Below are 23,552 nucleotides of genomic sequence, written 5' to 3' on the forward strand. Positions count from 1 at the left end.
ACAAGCAATTGTAATCATGACTATTGAAAGGAGTGAATACCACTCGCGATCCCATATCAATGTGGCACAGGGGGGTTTTGTGGCTGGCACAGGGGATTAGCATCGGATTAGCACTGTGGCATTGGGTTAGTAGTGTGCGTGGCATGTTAAGAGTTAAATAACAAAAACAAAGTTTTGAATTCCGAAACCAATCTGTTCTAAGCCAATCAGAGTCATATTTTCATCAGCTCAAATCTCAATCTTGCAGATTGTCTTTATCAATGTATCATTGACATGGCATAATACTAGCTCTAATGAACACCTGCCAACCTTCTCAAAAAAAGTATTCTAAGGAAAAAAAAATTGACAAAAAAAGAGCATTTTAAAAAATTTGTCTCAACGTAACTATCGCCAGCCTGTTGTAGTGAGATCAATGAAAAAACATGTGAAATGACTCTACTTGAAAACTTGATAATTCATCATTTGAAACATGTACTCGTAGGCAAGAATTTACTTGTTCTTTTCATGCAACACGGTACTGGCCCGACAGTGATTTTTACCGGTCGGGGACCGTCGGGCCAGCGCTAGTGTCACGATCTGTGTATAATACATACTCCATGATCAGAAATTTAAAAAAAAGTAACAAATCATACAAAAAGAGTATTGGCGTATTCAAAGCAAAAAAGAGGAACAAATACTATAAAAAAGGGAACGGTTGGCACGTCTGCTAATGCCTAAAATTGGTTCAAAGATCACTCTGCTTCGGTTTTTAAAACTAACTGGCGCTGACTTTTTCCTCCTTCTCAAGCTTCACAAAGATGTCCTCTTTCTGCCAGAAGTAGTCTCGGAACCAGGCGACGTGGTCATGCTTCTGGGCCACGGTGAGGAACGGGTTCTTGGAGAGTCCAATCAGGACCAGTTCCATGAAGTCCAGGACCTGGGCTCGCCGGGGGAAGTCTTCCAGGAGATGGTCCAAGAAGACATGCTCATGGAAAGCTACCTTCTTCTCCTCAGCCATCCCTGTTGAAAGAAAGACAGTAATGTTGAAGTAATAACACATCTTATCGCACCAAAATTACCAATTTGTCAACTGCCAACTAAATGGTCTACTTTCATTTAGTCTAATGCCATTCCTCCCATCAACATTTCGTCTTACAACTTATTTGGTCCAATAACCATTTGGTTCAATCATCAAGACACTCACCAAGTGGTCTACTTTCATTTAGTCTAATCACCATTTCGTCTCTGACCATTTCGTCTCATAACCACTAGTCTAAGACTAAAATCCATTCCATTTTCATCATTTTGCACATTCAACACTCAGTCCAATTAGACCAAATAATACTAATAATGTAAGTATATTTACTGAGGGAAGCCACTTCAGTTCTGAAAACTGTACTCCCAGCAGGCCCTGCTATTATTATTACCCCAGCCTTAGTTGGGCTGCCTAGGCACTCAAGCATTTAAGGGATTTCTTCCTACCGGGAATCTATTCACTCTACCTGGGTCGAGTGCAGCACAATGTGGATACATTTCTTGCTGAAAAAAATTACGCCATGGGTGGGATTCGAACCAACGACCATCTGTATCAAAGTCAGAAGACTAATCCACTGGGCCACAACGCTCTACAAATAGTATATGGACTAAATGGCTATTTGACAAACTGGTTATTAGATGAAATGGTGATTGAACTAAAAGGCTATTAGACCATGTGGATAGTGGATGAACTGATGGAAGATCAAATGATAGGAGACAAGTTGGCAATTGGACAAATTAGCATTAGACGAATTGAGCATAAACTGGCACAAACACCAACAATGTATAGGGTGATCATTGTGTACCATTCTTCATTGATTATTCTTGGAACTATCAAACACTCTTTCAAAATCAGAAAAAAAGAATGTTTCTTTAGATTGAATTCATTCTATTTAGATCAAAGTGGCAAACAACAGCACAATGAATAATAAAGTATTTAAGTGAATTTGGTGACTGTTATAATGTAGGTGCTTGGAGACAAAACAATATACATAGAAGTGGAATATTATATGATTATCATCATCATGATCACTAATATAATCATCACGATTATTATCATTATGTAGAACGAGGGAAGATGTAAAACAGGCATGGTCTTACTTTAGAAGGATTAGCTTTTCTGTTTCTTTTCTTTTCAACTTGATTTTGAATCAAATATTCTTTTTTACCATCAATCTGGCCTCTATCTCATTGGGCATTTCAGCTATTAGCCATAAAATTACATAGTACACAAATAATTCATAAATATGTGTGACAGTGGCTATGTGAGACGAGTACGAGGCGCTTGTGTTTTGCATTTTATTGTGAATACCGGAGATACCTGCAGTGGCACTAACATCATAAGATTTAATTCTTGAACCCACTTTGTAATACAGATTGTATCTATTTTTCAAACTGTGTGATTACCTTGCTCATTATCGATGGGATACTTCCAGAGTTTCCCTTCTTCTGTCAATTTCATGGCTTCCTCGAATCCGTTGTGTATCGTTGAGTAAGACAGCGCCCTCAACTGTTTCTCAAGCTCCAGGTCCCAGATGGTTTTCCTCTCTTCTTGCACCTCTAATCCTGAAAAATAACATGAACAATAAAAAATCAATTTTAAAGTTAGATACCACTAACATCCTAATTTGGAATAATTTTTTTTCCTGTTGGTGTTGATCTATGACCAATCTTTATGACTCGTCTTTCAATTTGGTGGATCAGATTCAAGATACGGTGCCCCATTTAGCGGACAGGCCGGAATTTGCAATGCATCATGGGAAAAAGTCAACATCTAATGCATGTGCTAGTACAAAGTGAATGCATGCATGTGATTATTCAGCGCCGGCCGACGCGGCTCAACCGGATATGCTGTTAACTTGGGTCCAGGAGGTAGGAGAAAAATTTGCCTGCATATTTCTTTGCGAAATTTTGACTGTTTTTGGTGAATTCTTACCATACGGTTTCCATATTTTGAAGCACTAGCATCGTGGGCTGCTTGGGCCTGCGCGATGTTGACCCCATAGTAAGAAATTTGGCCTGATTTGCCGATAGATGGCGCACCATATTGCAAATCCATCGAATCTGAGGGACATGGATTCGGTTTCGAAGCCATGCGTTTTCCTTCAGCAAGACATTGACCCATATTGCGCTCCACTCAACCCAGGGGGCCGTTTTATACAGCTGTTTGTAAGTTAAGAGCGACTTTAGGAATGACTGGTGATTTTAACACCTAGAATAGCATCTAAATACATCCAGGTAAAAACAAAACAAAAAGAAAATACCAAACTTAACCAATGAAACGCCATCCAAATCTTAGAGCTGGAAATTCAATTTCACTAACAGAGAAAGAACCCGTTCATGTGATGTCATGCAATGGCGTTGTGTTTCAGTGTTGTGTACAGGCACAGTACAAACCCATGTATTCTCCCAACAGCAGAGCTTATATTTTGCCCTGGAAACATGGTTATTTTCAAGACTCTTATTTTATTCAGAGAAAGAATAGGCTTATGGAAGAAATATTATGCAATGGACATTTCTTTGTATATCATCACAAAGTAAAAAAGATTAGCTGATGGAATAAAATGGAAAAAAAAGTTAGAAATGTTTACAAAAAAGTACATATGGGGTATTAGGGATTCATATAGGAAGAAGTGCTATAGTGTCTAGTGAACTGTGATCATATACATGTAGCTCTTTTCGTCGTGCGTGACTGCCTAAAATACCATAGACAAGCTTCATACTCTCGATAGTTTGAAAAAAATCCTCATAATAAGCCGATCAACTCGAGTTTTAGCCAAGTTTCTCTGTTTGTTGGTTCTAAGCTGACGTTTTTGTGAATCAATATTCTTCTGCAAGTGATGCGGCTAATACCATACTGGACAGGGTTGAGGATTGTAGAATTGCTAGTGAATAGTCATAGCTTGCATTGCACAAACTCTGCTGAATACATGTGAATATTTCTAAACTATGAGAGTTATTTCAACTTATCCCAGGCTGACCTGCATGTAAATTTTATACCAATAAAACGATCAACACGTGGATCATCATGCCAAGGGTCCAAACAGGACAAGGGAAAGGAAAATTATGGGAGACCAGACCCCAAATATTCTCTCATCTTCCACTTCAACAATGCGCCTATTGCCATGAAAATGCGAGCACCACTAAAAAAGGCTCTAGCTTGAACATTGATGTGGGACAGTGTACATTCACAGCTTTGAAAAAAACTAAGAATAAACTGGACATCTGGTTGGAATGCTTTCTAGACTTTTCCTAGTTCTACTCATTTCTCAGTAATTATGCCAGTATCATTTGGGAACTTTTTTTGTATTTTTTTACATATATATATATATATATATATATACAGATACTTGTGTGGTCATATTATTGGACTCTATTCTCATTTGATATTGTTACCACAACTGGTGAGTGTTTCATAAAGCTGTTCGTAAGATACGAATGACTTTACGCACGACTGGTGAACCTTTCTTGTGCTATGTGATACCCCTGTATAACTGAGTCATGACCTAAGAACATGTTCCAGTCGTGCGTAAAGTTGTTCGTAACTTTACGAACAGCTTTATGAAACACCCACCTGGCTTCTATGTTGAACACTAGAGACTGTGATCCACTCATCTACCTGGGTCCCGTCTTACAGAGAGTTGTGATTGATCCAATCAATCGTAACTATATGGAAATCCATCAGTGCCATAATATTTTCTACAGGAAATTTGCAGAACGTCCTTTGTAAACAAAGGAGAATGCACCAAATTGTCAAGAAATCAATGAATTCATGGATACACATTCATATCTAGAAAATCTTTTGAACAAACATGCATATTATATGTTAACTCTGCTGGCTTTCCATAGTTGCGATTGATTGGATCAATCACAACTCTTTATAAGACAGGCCCCAGGTACTTGAATTCATCCATTGAATAGTAAGAGACTCACCTTCTGTATCTGAGACAGGACTAAATATATTCAGACGCTGACGGTCAAACAGGGTCCTCCTAGATAGGAAAAAGAGCAAGCGCGAAGGAGATTTATAATTATAGAAGGCATATAATTTGTACATTGGCACAGCTGACATGTACAGGGGAAGGGGCGGTAATAAGATAAAAAATTTGAATAAAAATAATAAAATATAAAATAATAAAAATAAAATTGGGGGAATTTGACAACTTCAGCTTGCTCACTGCTTATTCATGAAGACACAAACAGAAAACAACTTCTCTGGAATATTGAGTAAAACTGAGAACATCTTGTCTGATTTTAATGAAATTTTCAGTATTTAATGCATCTGTTCAAATCACATTATTCCCAGCCTAGAGTACCCCTTTGAATAAGAGCCTGTGGAAGGGGAAAGAAAGAAATAAAAAGCAAAGTAAAAAGAGAATTAGTATAGGAACAAATTATGTGATGCCATCTAACCCTATCTTAAATGAGAATAAAACCTTTGGAACAAGATAGCTTGTGTGAAAACAGAAAAATCAAAGAAACAGATCAATGAAAGTTTGAGAAAAATCAGACAAATAATGAGAAAGTTGTGAGCATTTGAATATTGCGATCACTATGCCAGGGAGATCCTCACATTGGCAATGCGAACAAGATGTGTGATGTCACTTGTGAACAACTCTCCCCATTACTTTAGTATATATTTCACTTAAATTGCCTCTTTTATCACATCTATCAGTAGATCATGTGCTTTTTTTTTAAACAATGGCATGTAATACTCATTTTTAAAGAATATATCATGGATAAAGAGTTTGTATCACCATAAGAATAAGCAAAAAGAGACATTTTGGGAGGTAATTTTATGGTCCAACAAAGGGAAAATTGTTCACATGTGACATCACACATCCTTGTCGCATTGCCAATAGGAGGATCTCCATAGCATTAGTGATCGCAATATTCAAATGCTCATAACTTTCTCATTATTTGTCTGATTTTTCTCAAACGTTCTTTGTTCTTATTCTTTGACTTTTTTGTTTTGACACAAGCCTCGTTGTTCAAAAGGTTTCATTCCCCTTTAAGTTGGCATACTGATCTCAGCTGCAAACTTTAACATTATCATTCCCATCTTTGCCTACATACTTGCGTTGTCTCTGGTAGGGTTCTCCTCGAGCCATTTTTCTCCTATCAACGCTGTCCTCAAACTCTGGCCGCAGTGACCCTTCTAATGGATATGTCAGGTCAAACTGGTTAGTCATCCCTTGTTGGCCCTTCCCGTCTCGTTCTTCCTGACGTTTCTCCTGTCGGGTCTGTCGCTGTACGCGGATTCCTGAGAGGACCGAACTGTAAACATGGAAGAGACCATTTTACGTTTCATGCCCATGTAATGTTGGATAATGCACATGCAAAATTGGGCAAGAAGCAAATTGATATTGCATGGCCTGGAGCCTTGAAGAAGCGCTCTCCAAAACAACACAGATGTGGTCCCAGATAAATTTGAGCTGTGTCCGGTGGGAGGGAGCTAAAAAAATTAAATGTTTTCAGGAAACCTCTAATGAAATGTTGCAGCTTTACAATAGTTTTCAAAGTAGAGAAATCTGGTATTTTGTTGTTGCATTGTGGTGCTATTCCCCAGGGGGCCACTTCCACTGAGTGGATACCATGCGTGACCATGGGATCTCAAAAAGCACCCTAAACACATATTTTCCATATTCTGAAAATGCACCACTTAACAAGTATTGGCATGTGAAACCCTATCCTTAAGTCTTGGAAACAAAATGATACTATTGGCAAGTATTCCCTGAATTAAACCCCTAAAAAAGTACAGCGGTATTTCAAATATATGTCACGGACGTCGGTTTTACTTTTATCTACAGCCCCACTCGCGCAAATCGTACCCTCTAAACACGTAGTGTTGGCAAAAAGTACATCCTTTCTAAAACATTTTTTAGGGTTTTTGACACCCTTATTACGTTACATATGTAACATGCCCTATCTTTAAAAAGACATCCTTTTTACGTGTTTTTTTGGTCGCACATGGTATCCACTCGTCAATGTAAGTGGCCCAACCGGGTGCTATTCAGAGCACCCTACAACTTCTATACGTCTTTCAAATATATTGACCTAAGGTGGTAATCTGATAGTAATGGTGAACGATGGGTTAACTTAAATCACACTTTCATGGAGCAATGCCCCCCCCCAAAAAAAAAAACAAAAAAAAACATGGCAACACCAGAAAGAGATAAAAAATAGGGGGATAGTAAAAGGGAGGAAGTATAATATTATTCTCTGAATATTCTTTTTAAAAAATTATCATGAGATATGATTTTTGCATTAATAAGGTCAATATGTTTGCTTGAGCTTTGTTTCACAGTTTTGAAGAAATCTAACCCAATCACCATGCCCTTGCTTCCTAAAATGATTTGACTCATCATGCTACTTAAGCACAGGACTCAGTTGCTCACCATGTCATCTGGGCCCCCGTCTTACAATGAGTTGCGATTGATTTGATCAAGCACAACAATGAAAAGCCTACAACATCAACGTAGAATGCCATGTCTATCAGAAATGTTTTAGAGATATGATTCATGCACGCATCATTGTCTTGACGATTCAGTGTAATCCTAAATGACGTGCAAATTTTCAGTAGGAAAATTAAAAAATTGATGGATTTCCATATAGTTGAGGTTGATTGGATCAATCACAACTCTTTGTAAGACAGGACCCACAGGTTTTATTCTGGAACACTGTCATAAATTTTGCCATTTCTCTTCAAAATGTGACATCGCTATGATTGTCACAAATCGGTATTCTGAACATAGTCTTTTCCCTGTCATATCTCTTCCTGCCCATCTTTTCGGAGGCAAACCAATCAAAATCACTATTAGTTACCAGTAGGAGCCCTTCTAACCAATAGGAAGGCCGGGTGGCACGTGGGACGTATCTTCAATATAGTAGCTGGCATCGCGCAACTGCGCGAATATCGATGCGCTTTAATAATTATGAAAAGAGACTGGGAGCTGTGAAGTATTTTTAGCAGAGGTGGAAAAAAGGGAAAACAGAGGAAAAAGAAGGAATCGATGTGTATGCCCATACTACTTGTAACATGAACAATTTTTTTTTCAAAATTGTCATGGACGATGAGTGAAACTAATAGTAATACCATAATCTACTAATACCAAAATCTTATCTATACTGTAAATAATAGCAATGTATGCTTGACATTTATACTTTGGTCACATTTGATCTACAGCGGCCGTACAGCGAGTCGAGAAAAGTCGTTTTATTCAATTTTATTCAAACCACCTATATTTAGCTGGTACAAAAATGTTAAAACGGCTGTTTTTCGACTCGCCGTACGGCTGCCGTAGAACAGATGTGACCATGGTATTAGTCAGCAGGGTATTGGAACATTTGGACTAAAAGATATGACAAAATTTATGACTGCTATCACCCTGTCATAAATTTTGTCATATCTTTTGATTGCATATAGTATTATGTGCATTTAAGAACTGCATATTTTTGGTGCGCTCTAAAGAGACAAAATTTATGACATCCAACAGAATACCGATTTGGTCATACATGTATCTCTAAGAAAGGACAAAATATGGAGAAAAGACAATGTTCAGAATACCGTTCCTGGTGTCAACTCTTCAGAAATGCCTCTAGCTAGACTAATACATGCACAGTTAAACTTTTATTTTATATTGCAGGCATTGTCTTTTCAGGTTGACACTCTTAAAAACTACCCATCAATCGTCTTTTAAGACAGGTTTTTATTATTACTTTCAGAAAACAATGATTTTGTCCATTTCAGACATTCTATTTGGGACCAAGAACTTGTGGAGTTCTTTTCTCAAAACCAAGAATGAGAGGGGCAAAAAAGTGTCTGATCTAAATATAGTAGGGTCTTGGTAATCTACACTGAAGAATGCCCTTTTCTCTGAAAATTTGGTGCCTGATATATGGGCCCGTATTCTAAAGTCGGGTGTAACTTAAACTCAGGTTTAAAGTTGTGGTTTAAGTATGGGCAGCCAATTGTTACATAATCACTAACAGCAAAGATATCATACTTCAGCTCATTCGGTTCTCAAATCATTTACTAATTGTGTAGGAAGTATAAATAAATGATTGTCTCCATCATTGATGAATCAGGAAATAGCACAGTAAACACAAGAAACATACAATTTGATGAAATTTTGATACTTTTGGCCTTCCATACTTAAACCACAACTTTAAACCCGACTTCAGAATACGGGCCATGGAGTACAAAAGAGTGACAGAAGCAATTTTCACTTTTTGCATTTTGCCATTTTTGCCACCATACTTCTGTAGAGCATGATGAACCCCCCACAAGTCTTTGCACATTTCAGGGTTTTCAATACCATATTTAGGTATAGCATGATGACACCCCCCCACAACCAAAGTTTGGTGGGAATCTGTCCATGGTGCCCAAAGATATGACCTCATGAATACATCACTAGCCCCGATGAAGTCAGTGTATCATTGACCTGATTCTAAAAGTTAGAAACCGGGCCAATAGTACACTAGTCTTCAATGGGGCTAATTAATGAGGTCATATATCAGGATGATATGGATCAATTTACACTAAATCTGGGTTGTGCAGGTTTTTCATCATGCTATACCAAAATTTATACCAAAAAACGCTGAAATGCGAAAAGATTTTTGTGACGTCATCACTTCGGTACTCTATTAGTGAATGAAATCTATTCTCGCAATAGCCTTCACCTATTGAAACCTGCCATCCCCAAACTAACAATAAGTTGCCAAAAAGAAATGTTGAGATTGTACGCCTATGCTCGTTCCCTCCCTTTGAAAGCACCCCCCTATCGAAGGTCTGCCAAAATTTTGGAACCCCCCTTTCGAGGGCTTTTTCTGCCTTGGAGACCCCCCTAAATCCAGATCACTGCTCAATATATCCCCCTATCTCAGGTGAGCTCCCATTCCAACAAAGCTCCGTACTTTACTTTTTCAAAATGAAATAATCCTGAATGAGCCTTCAAAACTAGCAGGAACTACAAGAATTTGATCAATTTTACTATGATATTCAAGATATTTTATAACCCCCTTTTAAAATTTCTCAGGAGTCTAAAGGGAGAGATATAAAAATACCCCCTTTTTGGGCCGGACTTGTTCTGTGAAAAAGTACCCCTTTACCGGACATTTTGGGAATACGCATGCGGTCCTTCCAACCCCGGAGTGGGGGGGGGGGTGCAGGATCAACACAAACCAATTTAAGTATTTGATTAATTGTAGAAGAAATACAATTGAGACCTTCAAAGATTAAAGAGAAAACAAAGTTCCAAGCTTTTCAAGACAACAAAATTCCCTCACTTTTCCCTGATGAAGTTTAAAAATTAGTTAAACCCATTCCAAGTTTCCCATATTCTCTCAGTTATTGCAGTGTATTAGTTTATTTTCAGCATAAAAACAATAGGTTAAAACTATTAGTATCACCATAACCAGTCATTCAATGTATGTTGTTTCGATATACAAAAATCATTATAACAGATTCTGACTAACAACCGTGCTTTTGACTTTTGGGCTGATCAAAATTCCATGATTTTTCCCTTTTTTGAGGCATTTCCCCCTGATTTGAAGTATTTTTTTTATTAACTTCCCTGATTTTTCTGACTGGAAAAAATTAAAACATTTTTCCCTGATGAGCTGGGAACCATTAACAATGTTTGATATTTGGGTTTCACTCAAGCATGGTATGTGCACTGCAATTCCAATGAAACTTCCATGTATTCCGGAAAAAAAATTGTTCACAAAGAAACTCTTGCATCTTGTCTCATTTCAACTTTACAACAACTTCAAATTCTAAATGCATGAAGAAGAATTACTCGTTTTAGATAAGCTAAGCTTCTAATTTTTACTTCCTGAAGATCAAATTACATGTACTATTTGTGACCAGCCAAACCAAAACCAACAATAGGTCGTCAGGGAAGGTACTTTGTAAACTAGCTAACACAATAATTTGGTCTTCAAGCAGTAAAAATTAGAAAATTAGCTTATCTCAAAGAGTAAATCCTCTTCTTCAAACTGATTAAAATTGGAAGTTGTAATGTTGAAAAAAGATACAGGAGCTTTCATTTAGATTTTTTTTCTGTACAGCTAGGAAGTTTCATAGATGCAGTAGGCACATCTCATGCTTGAGTGAATCCCGAACTTTAAACCATGTTTTCTCCATATACTTTGAAGCTCTCACTGAATTTCTTCTATATTCAATCAAGTATTTGTGTGGCTTATTATTGAATAAATTTTCATATTTTCACTTTTTTGAAGACCATATTACTACTTGGGCTAATTTACAGAGAACCTTCCCTGGCTGCTGAATGTTGGTTTTGAGGTGGCTGTTCACATGTATTCCACAATGCTGTTCTCTTACTCGATTCCTTCAGGATCACCCCTCTCTCCAGCAGCAGTAGCCTCATCGTGTCTCCGGAGCTCTTTTAGTAGTTCAGACTCAACTAGAGCCCTCTCTGGGTAGACCTCAGCCACCTTCTTGACTGCTTCCTTTGTCATTTCATGGATTTCTTGAAGTCTAGATTGTTTAAATGAGAAGATTTAAAGCCCCTTATTAAACAGATGGCAAGTCGGAGTGTAGACCTTGTTTTAGTATGAATATGTGAAAAATCACTTTCAATATAAATCTATAAGTTTTTTTCTGAAATTCTGTTTTAAGTGGATATCTTAAAAAAAAAATATTTGCTTGAGAGGACAGGTCCTGACCCTCTCATAGAAAAGAAAATTATCTCCTCCCCTCACAATGACAACACTGCTCATGATGACAAGCATCTTCGTTGTGTGCTTTTTTTCATTGCTACTTACCAGCTAAACGCAAGAATCTCTGTTCATTCATTTTGACGTGTCATCTTAACTGAACCTGGCTTTTTTTTGTCCTACAGGTATGTATAAACAAGACAACCTCTTATTTTAATTCACAATTCAGTCAACATCTCCATCAAACTCAGAAACCATTTAATAAAGAGCTCCAACCAGTAAACTTTGAAACAGTCTTTCACATTGTAAAAGCACCAGAATATATTACCCTGGCAACTTTTCTTCTTCTGTACTCTGAGCTTCTTCTTCTTTTCCTTCTCCATCCTCTCGCCTTTTCCCGGCCCTGTCGACAATTCTTTGGAAGTTGGCAGCCGCTGACAGTTTTTTTCGTCTGGTCACAAGGCTCTGTTTATCACTAGTCTTCTGGACCTGCAAAGATTAATAGCCCAATATTTAATGTTTATGAAGGAAATATTTGTTGAATATTCAAAGTTTATGAGGGAGATAGTAGATATTCCATGTTTTTGAGGGAGAAAGTAGTTGAATATTGTTTACAAGATAGTAAGTGGATATTGGTTGCATATTCACTGTTTATGAGGGAGATTGCAAAGTGATATACATGTATTCAGTGTTCATGGAGGACATAGCGAAGAGAAATATTCAGTGTTTATGAGGGAGAGAGTAGATGAATACTCAATGTTATTGAGGGAGTTACTGTAGCAGTCAAATATTATACCCCTTTCATAAACCCAATTAAAATGAATTAGGCGGCTAATAGCAGCATAATTTGGTCGTAATATTGGAGGAGGACAAGAGTTATCCGCATTACTCTGATGCTGCTATTATCCGCATAATAGCGGCATCGGGATAAGATTTTGAGTTTATGAACGCATTTCCAAATAATGCGGATAATTGCCATGGTGCGGTCACAAGGTCACCCTTTTCCAACACAACCGCATCGAAGGGGGCGTGTCCAGTTGTCATGGCGATTATCCGCCTTTTTCAGGACGGGCGCTCGTAAAAATAATGCGGCTTATTTTCGGAGTTTATGAACGCAATTTTTTATTGAATTATCCGCATTACTCTTAGGCAGCTAATTGGAGGATAGGTTTATGAAAAGGGTATTAAATGTTTATGAGGGAAACGGTACTCGAACCCACATCCCACTGATTGAAAGATGAGAGTTGTAACCACTAGACAATGCTCCCAAGTAATAATGCATGCCCACTAGATGTGAATACAATCTCATATTCAATTAAAAGATTTGTACAAGAACCTATGGGATATTCTTCGGATTTCGGTCATTCTAGGGATATGCTCTGGTATTGAACAGCCAACTGATGCAGACCAAAATACACATTTATATATGTACATGTATATACATACATATATATATATAATGAAAAATATTGAGTATTCGATTTGGTTTTATATGTTGATATACATGTATCAGGGCAAAATGATATGAACAAAATGTTGTTGAATATAAAAAGCTCATCACTATTTATTGACCAAAATGCTTCTCTGTATTGCTTTAAAACAACTCAGAATTTAGGAAGCTGGTACCCAAATGCCTACTTGTCATATAAAAAGCACCAATGAAAGTCTCACTTTTGTTTCCCCCCTTCCCTGCTCTCATGGAATTGGAGCTCATAATGAACCTAGATACATGTACATACATAATGAATTTTAAGACTCGGATATATTGTCTTATCTGGGGTTCGTTGCAGAAAAAGTTGCGTTTAAACGCAAGTAAAAAAATCAATCACAAGTCCCAAATGCACGCTGTTGATTGGTTGAAAATCAAGTTGCGCTTGATTTTAGATTTGCGATTGATTGCAACTCTTTCTGCAACAGGCCCCTGCACTAATTTGCCAACTCCAGTCAACTAACATTGAATTCAACTATCGACCAGCACTAAAATTGTTACATATTCTTGAGAATGAACCCTCTCACTTACCCTGAGATCCGATAGGACATTAAGCAAGTCACTGGCTGCCACTGCCGATTTCTTCTTTCCTTTTCTGTCCGCCCTTGACCCTAGGTCATCATTCCCATCATCCTCGGCACTTTTCCTTGTTGCGATATGAATGCATCGAGCGCATCTCACCTGCTTGAGGGTTAAGCAGCTGGTGGGGTGTACATGTAAGATCAGAGAAAACAAATTAACATTAGGATTGGGCTATACATGGGTCAAACATACTTTTTTGGTCATTTTAATATTTAATTGATTTCATTCCTTGTTATGTATCTCAACATGAAATGGCAATATTTTTGTCTCGGGTTCAAGAAAAAAGTGTGCCCGGCCAAAATTCAAAATGGCCGTCCAAACCTCCCCAAATCAAAGTGTTTGCCACAACTTCTTTATTTGGTGGTCTTTTTCTCTGGTTTTAGTGTCTATTCATATGTCTCATGTTGAGATAAGGTAAAAGGGAAACAAAAAAACTGTTGCCATATTAAAACCCAAAATCACCCATTATAGCCCATTCCTATTAACAATAACATTCAAAAGAAAATAATGTCCAGGGAACTTTATGCCAATGTCAATTATTGCTTGTGATCATCGAGTGGTCACTCTAAACTTAAAGTATTTAAACAAATAGATGTGTGTAGACAGTAGATGACCACAAAAAAGAAAAAAAAGAGAATCAATATGAAATAAGTCCTGCATTGAATATTTATGTATAAGCTATACTCTTACGCCAAATAATGCAAAGTATAGGCTGATAAAGCATATAGCATTCATGTGACAATAATAATGGTGATAATAATGACAATGTTAGAATATTTGTCAGTTTCCAGGGAGTCTGTATCCTCATCTCTACTTTCCCTTTCTTGCGCTCCCTTCAAATACTACGTAACTTACATTTTATAATGACCATTGTTGTATTGTATGAGTTTTATTAAGGTTGCCTCTTATTCTCTTTCAACTTTCCACCTCTTGCTTTCCCTGTTCTTTTGACTTATCCCTATTTCTTTCCCTTTTCTCATCCTTTTCCTCTCCTCTTTCTTCCTAATCTTTCACTCCCCCCTAACTTTGTAGTAATTACGTTATGGCTTTTGTCATTTACTTACGAGACATCCCTTTTTCATCTGTAGGAATCTGTATTTATATGTTTACTTTATATGTTGTTATGCTCCTATTTGTACATGTAAACATTCACACATTTTAGTCTTTGACTGCTTGTGATAGTAGTTTTTACTGCCATACAAAAATCCAATATACAATTCATTTCTGTTCCTTAGTATGTCTTATTTTGCATTGGTTTTAGCCTTATTTTTTGTTTGCAATACATGATTATAAATAATTAGTATATTATAATCACGTACTGAATTTTAGTATCTGTGAAATAATAATTCTTATCTATACATTGTTCTTCAAAACAGCATCGCTAATCAGATGTACGTCATAACGAAGAGGTTCAAGGGTCAGGCTGCATTGTATTTGCTTTGTTGACAAACAGATCGAGGGATCTACAGGAGATTGGTCTGGTAAGAACATCTCATTTTTACCATTTATAGTGAAATAATTTTTTTCCCCTTTATACGCATTAAGGTTCATAGATAAATAAAATTTGACCCTACAAACCGATTTTACCCTCTAACTATGGATTTCCACATGTGTCTCTTATACATATATGGCCAGTGGTTCAAGAATCCATGATGAAGTATGTGTCAAAATATTAAAAAACATCATCATGAAGTCCTCAGGACTAAGGTGTACCTTGATTATTTTCATGATGATATCAGGATGAAGGTCTATCGTGACACAGACTGAACCCTCAAGAAAAGGAAAAGTTAGACCTCTTAAGTCGCGTTCGTTCTGAGTACTATTAAACGATAGGCAATTTTGTTTTCAATTTTGAAAGGAGAATGAACGACCTGAACAAGACAGAACTTTTCCTTTTTTGAGGGTCCAGTTAATTTGTGCCTCGATGTTTCTACTCACTAGGATTCCGTGTCACAAAAGGCCTTCATGCATATAATCGAGGTAAGTGCATAATTCATTTTTGAAGGACTTCTTTATGTCCCCTCCACTAATTTAAAAAAATACTTATCCAAAACCCCCATCTTTCGTTCTCTTTTTCTTCTTTTTTATTCTTACTTCTGGGAAGTTCCGGTTGGAATTTGGATTCGAACCTCTCACTGCAGAACGATGAATCTCCAGATCAGTCTCTCCCCTTGCTCACTGAGCTAGCAGGAATTGATGAAAACCAATGGATTCATATGTTTGGTTATCAACCGATATTACCACTAGTCTACTCTCCAAGAGTATTAGGCATTTATTTTTATAACTAAATAAACCGATGCAATTGGGAATTACACACACTCAAAATTTGGACGGAATAAAGCCATATTTTGATATGTACTGTATCCAACTTTTTCTTCTTAAATTTCTTAGATATACACTGTACAGAGTGTATAAAAAAGGGGCAGATTTGAAAAGTCTATAAAATTTTTGTTTCGAATCATGATCTCTATATTTTGGTGTCAATATGTGCCCTGAGGTCTTATCTTCCAAATGCCATCAAAATAATTTAGTTTCGTTCATGCACGAGTGAACACGGAACGTTTTTGTCTAGGGTTAAAAAGGAGGCTTGCGCCAAAATGGCATGAAATGATAAATACGATGGTCGGACTTCTTGCTTATCAGCGGACTTCCACTGAACCTTTTCATTATCTTTGCCATAATTTTCGAATTATGCCGTCAAAATTTGTTTCCAAATCTTCTTATCTGCTTGAATAGTTCTGTTATTATTCGTTTTTAATATGTTCTCTTTCAGCTTTGAATATTCCTCCTTTAAGCAAACAACCTAAGTATGGGAGCATCAATTTTTTTTCAAATCCTTTCATTGTGTGCTACAAAGGTTATGGTGCCTTTGAAGAGTGGCATACTCATGGGTAGGGGATCAGGGTGCCCACCCCACCCCCCCACAAAAAAACATAACAATAAAAATAAATAAATAAATCATGACCAAGAAAAAAATAGAAAAAGAAAATCACAGAAAACATAGAAAGTGGAATATATCATTTTCTGAATATTATGTCAAAATAACAAAATTTGATATTTTGATAAAAAAGAATAGGAAATGTTTTGCTTGCTCGCTTCAAAACTTTTTAATACATTTTACCCGTTCTGCCATATCTTGCTCCTTCAAAATCGACCCAATAGGTTACACCATTGCCTTTGAAAGACACAAATCCTTTTGTTTGTGCTGCAAAGCACATAATTAATCTTGAAGGATTCAATAACCCCTTGAAAATAGGATTCATGTCTTTTATAGGTACCATAGCATAATTTGTTTCAGATAATAAAAGAATTTGAATAATTACAAATTCTCCCAATTAATAATGTAAATATTCTTACTTGGGCTGACAAAAAGTCTTCTTTTCTTACTTATGAGGGAAAATTCAAAGATAAAAGAAGTTTAATAAATGAAAAACAAAATAATTCAAGAAAAATAAATGAATTTGAAAATAAAATTTGACAGCATAATTTGAAAATTGTGGCAAAGATAATGAAAAGATTAAAAGTCTGCTGATTGGCCAAAAGTCTGATCATCAAATTTATTATTTTTGGCATTTTGGAACAAGCATCTTTTTGACCCCCCAACAAAAATGTCCCGTGTTCGCTCAAGCATGAACAAAATATATATTTTTTTAATTGCATTTCAAAGATAAGATATAGAGCATCTTTCAACGTCAAAATATAGATATAATAATTTGAAACAAATTTTTAAAAAGAATTTTCAAAACTGTCCTTTTTTTTTGGATACGCACTGTATAGTCACGTTGTATTGTATTACTGGACACTATCAGGATTCCGGACCTGCATATTACTGCGTTCTAAAACAATTTTGTATCGTAAGACTTCCGCAATTCAATTTCACAGAGCAATACATAAAACAAGATTGCAAAAACAAGGCAAAAAAATCAGACTTTTACCTTTATTTACTTCTAAAATGACAGAAAATGTTTAAAATATCATATAACATACATGTAGTTTTGCATTAACAATTGATATATTTTCTGACGGAAATATGGGCCTGATTTGCCGAATTTCAATCTCGTACGCTCCTTAGATTGAATGATGAGGTGCAGTGTATTGTGGGCGATCGTCGACGGCTAGTTCTCAAGGAACCTGTGTGCGAGGTTTACCGTGATTAGAGCCGTCGACGATCGACAGCGCATCGATAGAACTTGATGAGCGTCACGATATGAACAAGCATAATATTGGAAAGTGCCATGGAACATGCAGCTAACAAGTAAAAATAAGATAAGTTATCAAAACACAAATTTATTACCAACACCTGCTCAGATTCGATATAAAAAAGCAAACAAAAACTTAGAATTAATGCATGATGTGATATATGAAGAAAAAATCACACAAACCTGTCCGGAGCATGTCCAGAGTCATGATGTGATTTGTCAGTGTCACGCATGAAAATAACCATTTTTCTCGAAGGGGTATGCGACGAGTGCGAGGCAAAGGAATCGGTTGGTAAATATAAAATCATATGCATAATTTTCATATTTGGAAAAGCAAGTGCAAATTCTTCTTGATTGTAATATTGTCTCTAGAGTCTAGAACTTGCATTTTTAAAGCACTGTCAATGTCCTGTATTCCCTACAAAAAAAGGATACACTGCCATTGAATTGAAATTGAATCATGAATGGCATTTTGTTGGACAATTCTTGATAAACCTCCATATTTTCAATTTTTTATTGGAGGGGACATATGAAAGTCTAGACCAAAAGCTTCGGTCTCTGTTATTTTGGTTGTTCAGCTGAACTCCGTTGGCTTCACTCACCAAATACAGAGACCGAAGTTCTAGCGCGATCTGTACAGGGGACTCAACGGCCATTTTATGTACTTAAGATCGGATAAAACAGGGAAGTGAATTTGCGCGACAGCCGAGGTAAGTCACTGTTTTTGTTCCTTTTAACTTGATTTTTCTCTGATTTTGGCAATTAATGCCAAGAGGGAATATTAATTTGCATTTTGGTCGCATTAATTTTCAAAATTTTTATTCATTAAAGACAAAAATTGAAGGGCCCCGACGGGGGGATTTTGCATTGCAAGTCCCCTTATTGTGGCTGCACGATATAGCGAGCCGTCTGTAACTTGGTAATAATTTTTGTATTCACTAGAGCGCTCAAAAACTTGAATTTTGGGCATATTTTTGTGTACACCCTCTAGTATTGGTGGAAAGTAATATGGCAAGAAATTTTTCATTTTTTGATCTCTATTTTTAATTCAGAAAAAAATTATTTAAAGTGTCAAATTAAAATAAGAGCCAAGTTGTATGAATAATAGCACTCATGGTTTCAAATCGTCACGTGAGTGAAGGATTCATATGCACCTGGTGCACGCGAATCTTTCACACCATTTTTACTAAAATAACTATGACTTTACATCATAGCTATGAATTATAATTTTTCTATAACACTTACCGAACCATATGGATCGTTTGTTGAATTCTCTTTGCTGTTTGTTATAATAAAATAAGAGCATTTTTCGTGATCTTCACGTAGATGCCTCTTGATCAGCGTTGATATCAACTTTTGCCTAAAGAGGGCGCGCGATATTATTCACCAAGCCGGTAGGCACTTAAGAACCAAGTTTGAAAGGATACTCGTAAAATTATGTCACTCTCGTCGATGAATATTCATTAGATCGTGGTCGTGCGTGTTCAATACACACGGAGTGCATGCATGCAGAGAGTTTGTATTGAACACGCACGACCAGGATCTAATGAATATTCATCGCGAGAGTGACATAATTTTACGAGTGTCCTTTCAAACTTGGTTCTTAAGTGCCTACCGTACCTTTGTTTACGGTGTTGCAAGCTAGCTGCATTCTAGGCGATCAGCATTATTTTCTTGCTCGTTCAATCCACTTTCATCATCATCTTGTCAAAAGATGGCGTACTTTACCAATAAGTATATACATGAGATGCAACCTGTTGATTTTTGGTACAATTTCCTATTACGCGCTGACGACTTGAATTGAGAATGTTCGATACGAAAAATTGCTTTTCGATTGTTGTTTGCGTACTTTCCACCGCAGTATTAAGGACGGATCGAACGGAGTATCCTGGTTGAGACTTGGAGGTAAGCGATAAAAACAGTTTTATAAATAATTTCCAATTCATTTTTTTAAAAAAACTAAAACTATTAAAAAGAAATCATTAGTGGAGAAATACTGAAACGTTTGGCGTTTTTTATTCCCTCACATGCTTGTGATGAATGAAAACGTCAAAGTCCACTATGAAACCACATGCGTTGTGCGAGGTTAGTATTATACCTCGCATGTTGTGTGAGTGGAATAATAGGTGGAATGGAAACTGTCAGTGTAAAAAAATCAGGCATTTGCCCCAAACAAAAAGAGAAAATAAGCCAAACATTGCCACCCCTATTTTGCCACACATGGAGATATAACTGAGAACAAGGTTATATTATAACCTTGTTCATTGAATGAGTGCCTCTGCCTATTTACACGGACGAGTCGTGGCCTGGGCTCCGACCCGCTCCGTGACCGTGGGCCGGAGCTCCCTGGCCTGGCCCTGGGTTGCCGACCCCCTAGTAGTAGGCCTACCGTACCGGTACCGTAGTCCGAACTCCATACACCACAAACGGAGAATCGAAACTCTAGACTAGAAAGGTCGGCAAAATGGAACAATTCATCGGTGAAACCTAAAGTATGAGAAGAAAATCCGTAAGAAATTGCATTATTAACCTAGGACTTACAATTTCGATAGCTGACTGGCAGACAGCAAAAAGTTTTTCATCGTCAAAGATCTTGGCTATAATTTCTGTTCGACTCAAAAAGCGCCCATACATGATCGATCGACAAAATAACCAAGTCCTAACCATGGTCCTAATTAACCATAGAGTTATATAAACCTAAGTCCTAACACTTTTCAGCCCGACCACCGGGCAACTCGACCCAGATCCATGGACAGCTCTATGAGGTCGAGTGTTATTATATATATCTCTATGAGTTGCTCAATCAGTGGCGTAGCTAGGATTTTTTTCCCGGGGGGGGGGGGCACTGGGGGGTCCTTGGTCATTCGGGGGGGGGGGGGAGGCACCGGCCATTTTTCCGGTGTGTGTGTATGTGTCACAAGGGCGGATCCGACTTTCGCCAATAGGGAATGGGGCCCGAAATTATCTTCACCTATATATTTTCCCCGATCACTCACTTCTTAGTTTTATTCTTATAAAACAACATAAACATGAAATAATCTCATAAGCCTTATGAAAAGCGCGAGCGATTTTTTTTTTTACTTTCATGTATTTTTTCCTGAAAATTTAATATTCTGGGCAATGTTATGTGTGATCCTGAACAAGATTCGAATGTAACTAGATGGTTTCTGCGAACGCCAATATACAGTATTTCAATAATGCGAGCGCGAAGCGCGAGCAAATTTTTTTGACATTCCCACTTCAAAATTTGTCATTTTATTTTTTTCATTAATAAATGGGATAGGTATGTAAATAAACAATTGATGCGAGCGCAAAGTGCAAGAGGAAGAAAATTGAGATTTTAGATCTTAAAGCAGGACTTATTTTGTAAATCATGAATAGGATATATACACAATTGGGTATCATTAATAATGCGATCGTGAAGCGTGAGCAGACAATTATTGATATTCTGATGTGAAACTGGATAATTCAAGTACATTTTAAATAAAGAACATGCAGGCTATCGTGCATGTTTTAGATTTAATCTGGGCATTCTGAATACATTTGTTTATACACGTATGAACTTGGCATATCAAACAATGTGACCACACAGCGTGAGCTTAAAATGCTGATATGTAGACCATAAAACGGACATTTTACAGACCACTTAAATTTGTACATGAAAAAAATAATGAAAGCTCGATGTCCGAGCTAAAATATGTTTTGTATATTGACTTCAAAACTTGCTCCATATCAGCCTATTGAGCAAGATATGAATCTCATCGAACAGGCAATTCTGGCGCGAAGCGCAAGCAAAAATTTTATATAGTAACATGAAAGATTTGTTTTTTAATTGAAAGTCTTCCCCTCACATTATTTTATTCACTCGTCTTCCTCCTCTTATTTTCCTCTTCTTTTTCTTCTGTCTTCTTTTCCTTTTTTCTTTTCTTGCCAATTTTTTCTGGGGGGGGGGGGCACGTGTCCCCCAGGCCCCCCGTAGCTACGCCACTGTGCCCACTGTCCCGTATATCGTACGGTATTAGTTATTATTATTATTTTTGCAAGAATGCACATGCAGGATAAAAGCAAAGAGCATTGCATTGTCTGAAGGAGAGCAGCAATAGACATTCTACATGTACTTTGATCGATGAACATGCAGGCTTAGTCCTACAACATCGTTGGAGTAAACTAAACTTAAATCGATTGGTTCCCCCCACTCAGTTTTATCACCCCGGCTATCTCATAATTATGTCAGCCAAACTGATTTCTGAACCCCCGGACCCTTTCGAGGGCTTTTCCTGCCTTTGAGACCCCCTCCCTAAATCCGGAATACTGCTCAATGTACCCCTTATCTCAGGTGAGCTCTCATTCCAACCTCCTATCTCAGGATAGACCCCCCCCCCCCTTCATCTCAGGTAGCCGTTACAATAGAGGTTCCCTGATGTCAAGATGGAGGACAAGCCAAAGGGACAAGCTTTCAAAACTAGGAGGAATTTTATTCCGGGATATTGATCAATTTTTCTAATCATATTAAATATATTTTAGAACCCCTTTTAGTTTTATTTCAGGAGTCCAAAGAGAGTGGGATTGCGAGAGAGAGAAAGAGGGGGCCGGGGGGGGGGGAGAGAAAACTCTTTATAAAGAAATCCCGGGGTGAAAAGTCAAATACACCCCAAGCGAGCTGAAATATGTTATTTGATATTGAAACCATAAAACAGACATTTTACAGAGAACTTTTTAAAGATCACTAATTATAGTAGGCTATACAAAATAATAAAAGCTTGATGTGACAATTTGATAAAAGAACACTGGATCTTGACTCAACTATAAAGTGTTTAAACAATGCCGGTAATTCAATTTACACGTACTGTTCAGGGAGAAAAACAACTCTGTTGCCCAGGACAATGAGAAAATCAGAATATTTGATATTTTCATGAGTGAGTGACGTTATCACACATCTCATTTGCATACTGACCAGGATGTGCTTATTAACTATACAAATATCATAACTTTCTTATTTTTTTACATCCGATTTTGATGAAATTTTCAGTGTTATATATTGCTTGTTGGATTTTTCTCTTTTTATTCAAATAATCTGGGGTGGAATCGTCCTTTAAAAAAGATTTGCAGGATAAAACTGTTGTCTACTGAGGCCCTATATGTAATAGGCCTATTTATTTGCTGAGATCCAGCAGCCGAGGCTTGGTAGCTTTTCATTGGTCAGAACTCATCTACACCCGATAAAGAAACTAATATATTGGTAATGCTTAGAATCTGTTTAAAAATCGTATCAATGTACGAGTATGACAAGTTGACAGTGATTTTAGAGCAATTCAATGCATGGTATATTGAGCCGACTGCATATAATTCACTATTTTCTTTGTGATAAAATTGTGTTTTTTTTAGTGGTTAGTTTCGTTCATGTTCGCTCATTAATTTTGGTTTACGCAGACGATGTGCTAGTTTACATGTACGCATTTCCAGAATCAATTGCGTATCAAAATCGATTCCGGACTCGATACTACTAAATACTTGCTCTCTCACTGTAGGCTATATTATATCAGTAGACAAAGCTGTATAGTACAAGAACATTGTTTGAATAGGTAAAT

General features: G+C 37.1%; 1 protein-coding gene across 1 annotated transcript; it reads right to left on the reverse strand.

The window, feature by feature from the left end:
* Window positions 1-366: 366 nt before the first annotated feature.
* Window positions 367-20,570, reverse strand: LOC121414264 (28S ribosomal protein S31, mitochondrial-like). Its single transcript, XM_041607380.1, has 8 exons — window positions 20,506-20,570; window positions 13,715-13,883; window positions 12,023-12,183; window positions 11,360-11,515; window positions 6,091-6,291; window positions 4,948-5,006; window positions 2,422-2,580; window positions 367-999 (listed from the first exon to the last, which is right to left on the reverse strand). Exons 1-8 carry the CDS (start codon window positions 20,544-20,546, stop codon window positions 755-757), a joined length of 1,191 nt encoding a protein of 396 aa, XP_041463314.1. The 5' UTR covers window positions 20,547-20,570; the 3' UTR covers window positions 367-754.
* Between the last annotated feature and the right edge of the window lie 2,982 nt (window positions 20,571-23,552).

The sequence above is a fragment of the Lytechinus variegatus genome, chromosome 4 (assembly GCF_018143015.1).
Source record: "Lytechinus variegatus isolate NC3 chromosome 4, Lvar_3.0, whole genome shotgun sequence".
NCBI lineage: Eukaryota > Metazoa > Echinodermata > Echinoidea > Temnopleuroida > Toxopneustidae > Lytechinus > Lytechinus variegatus.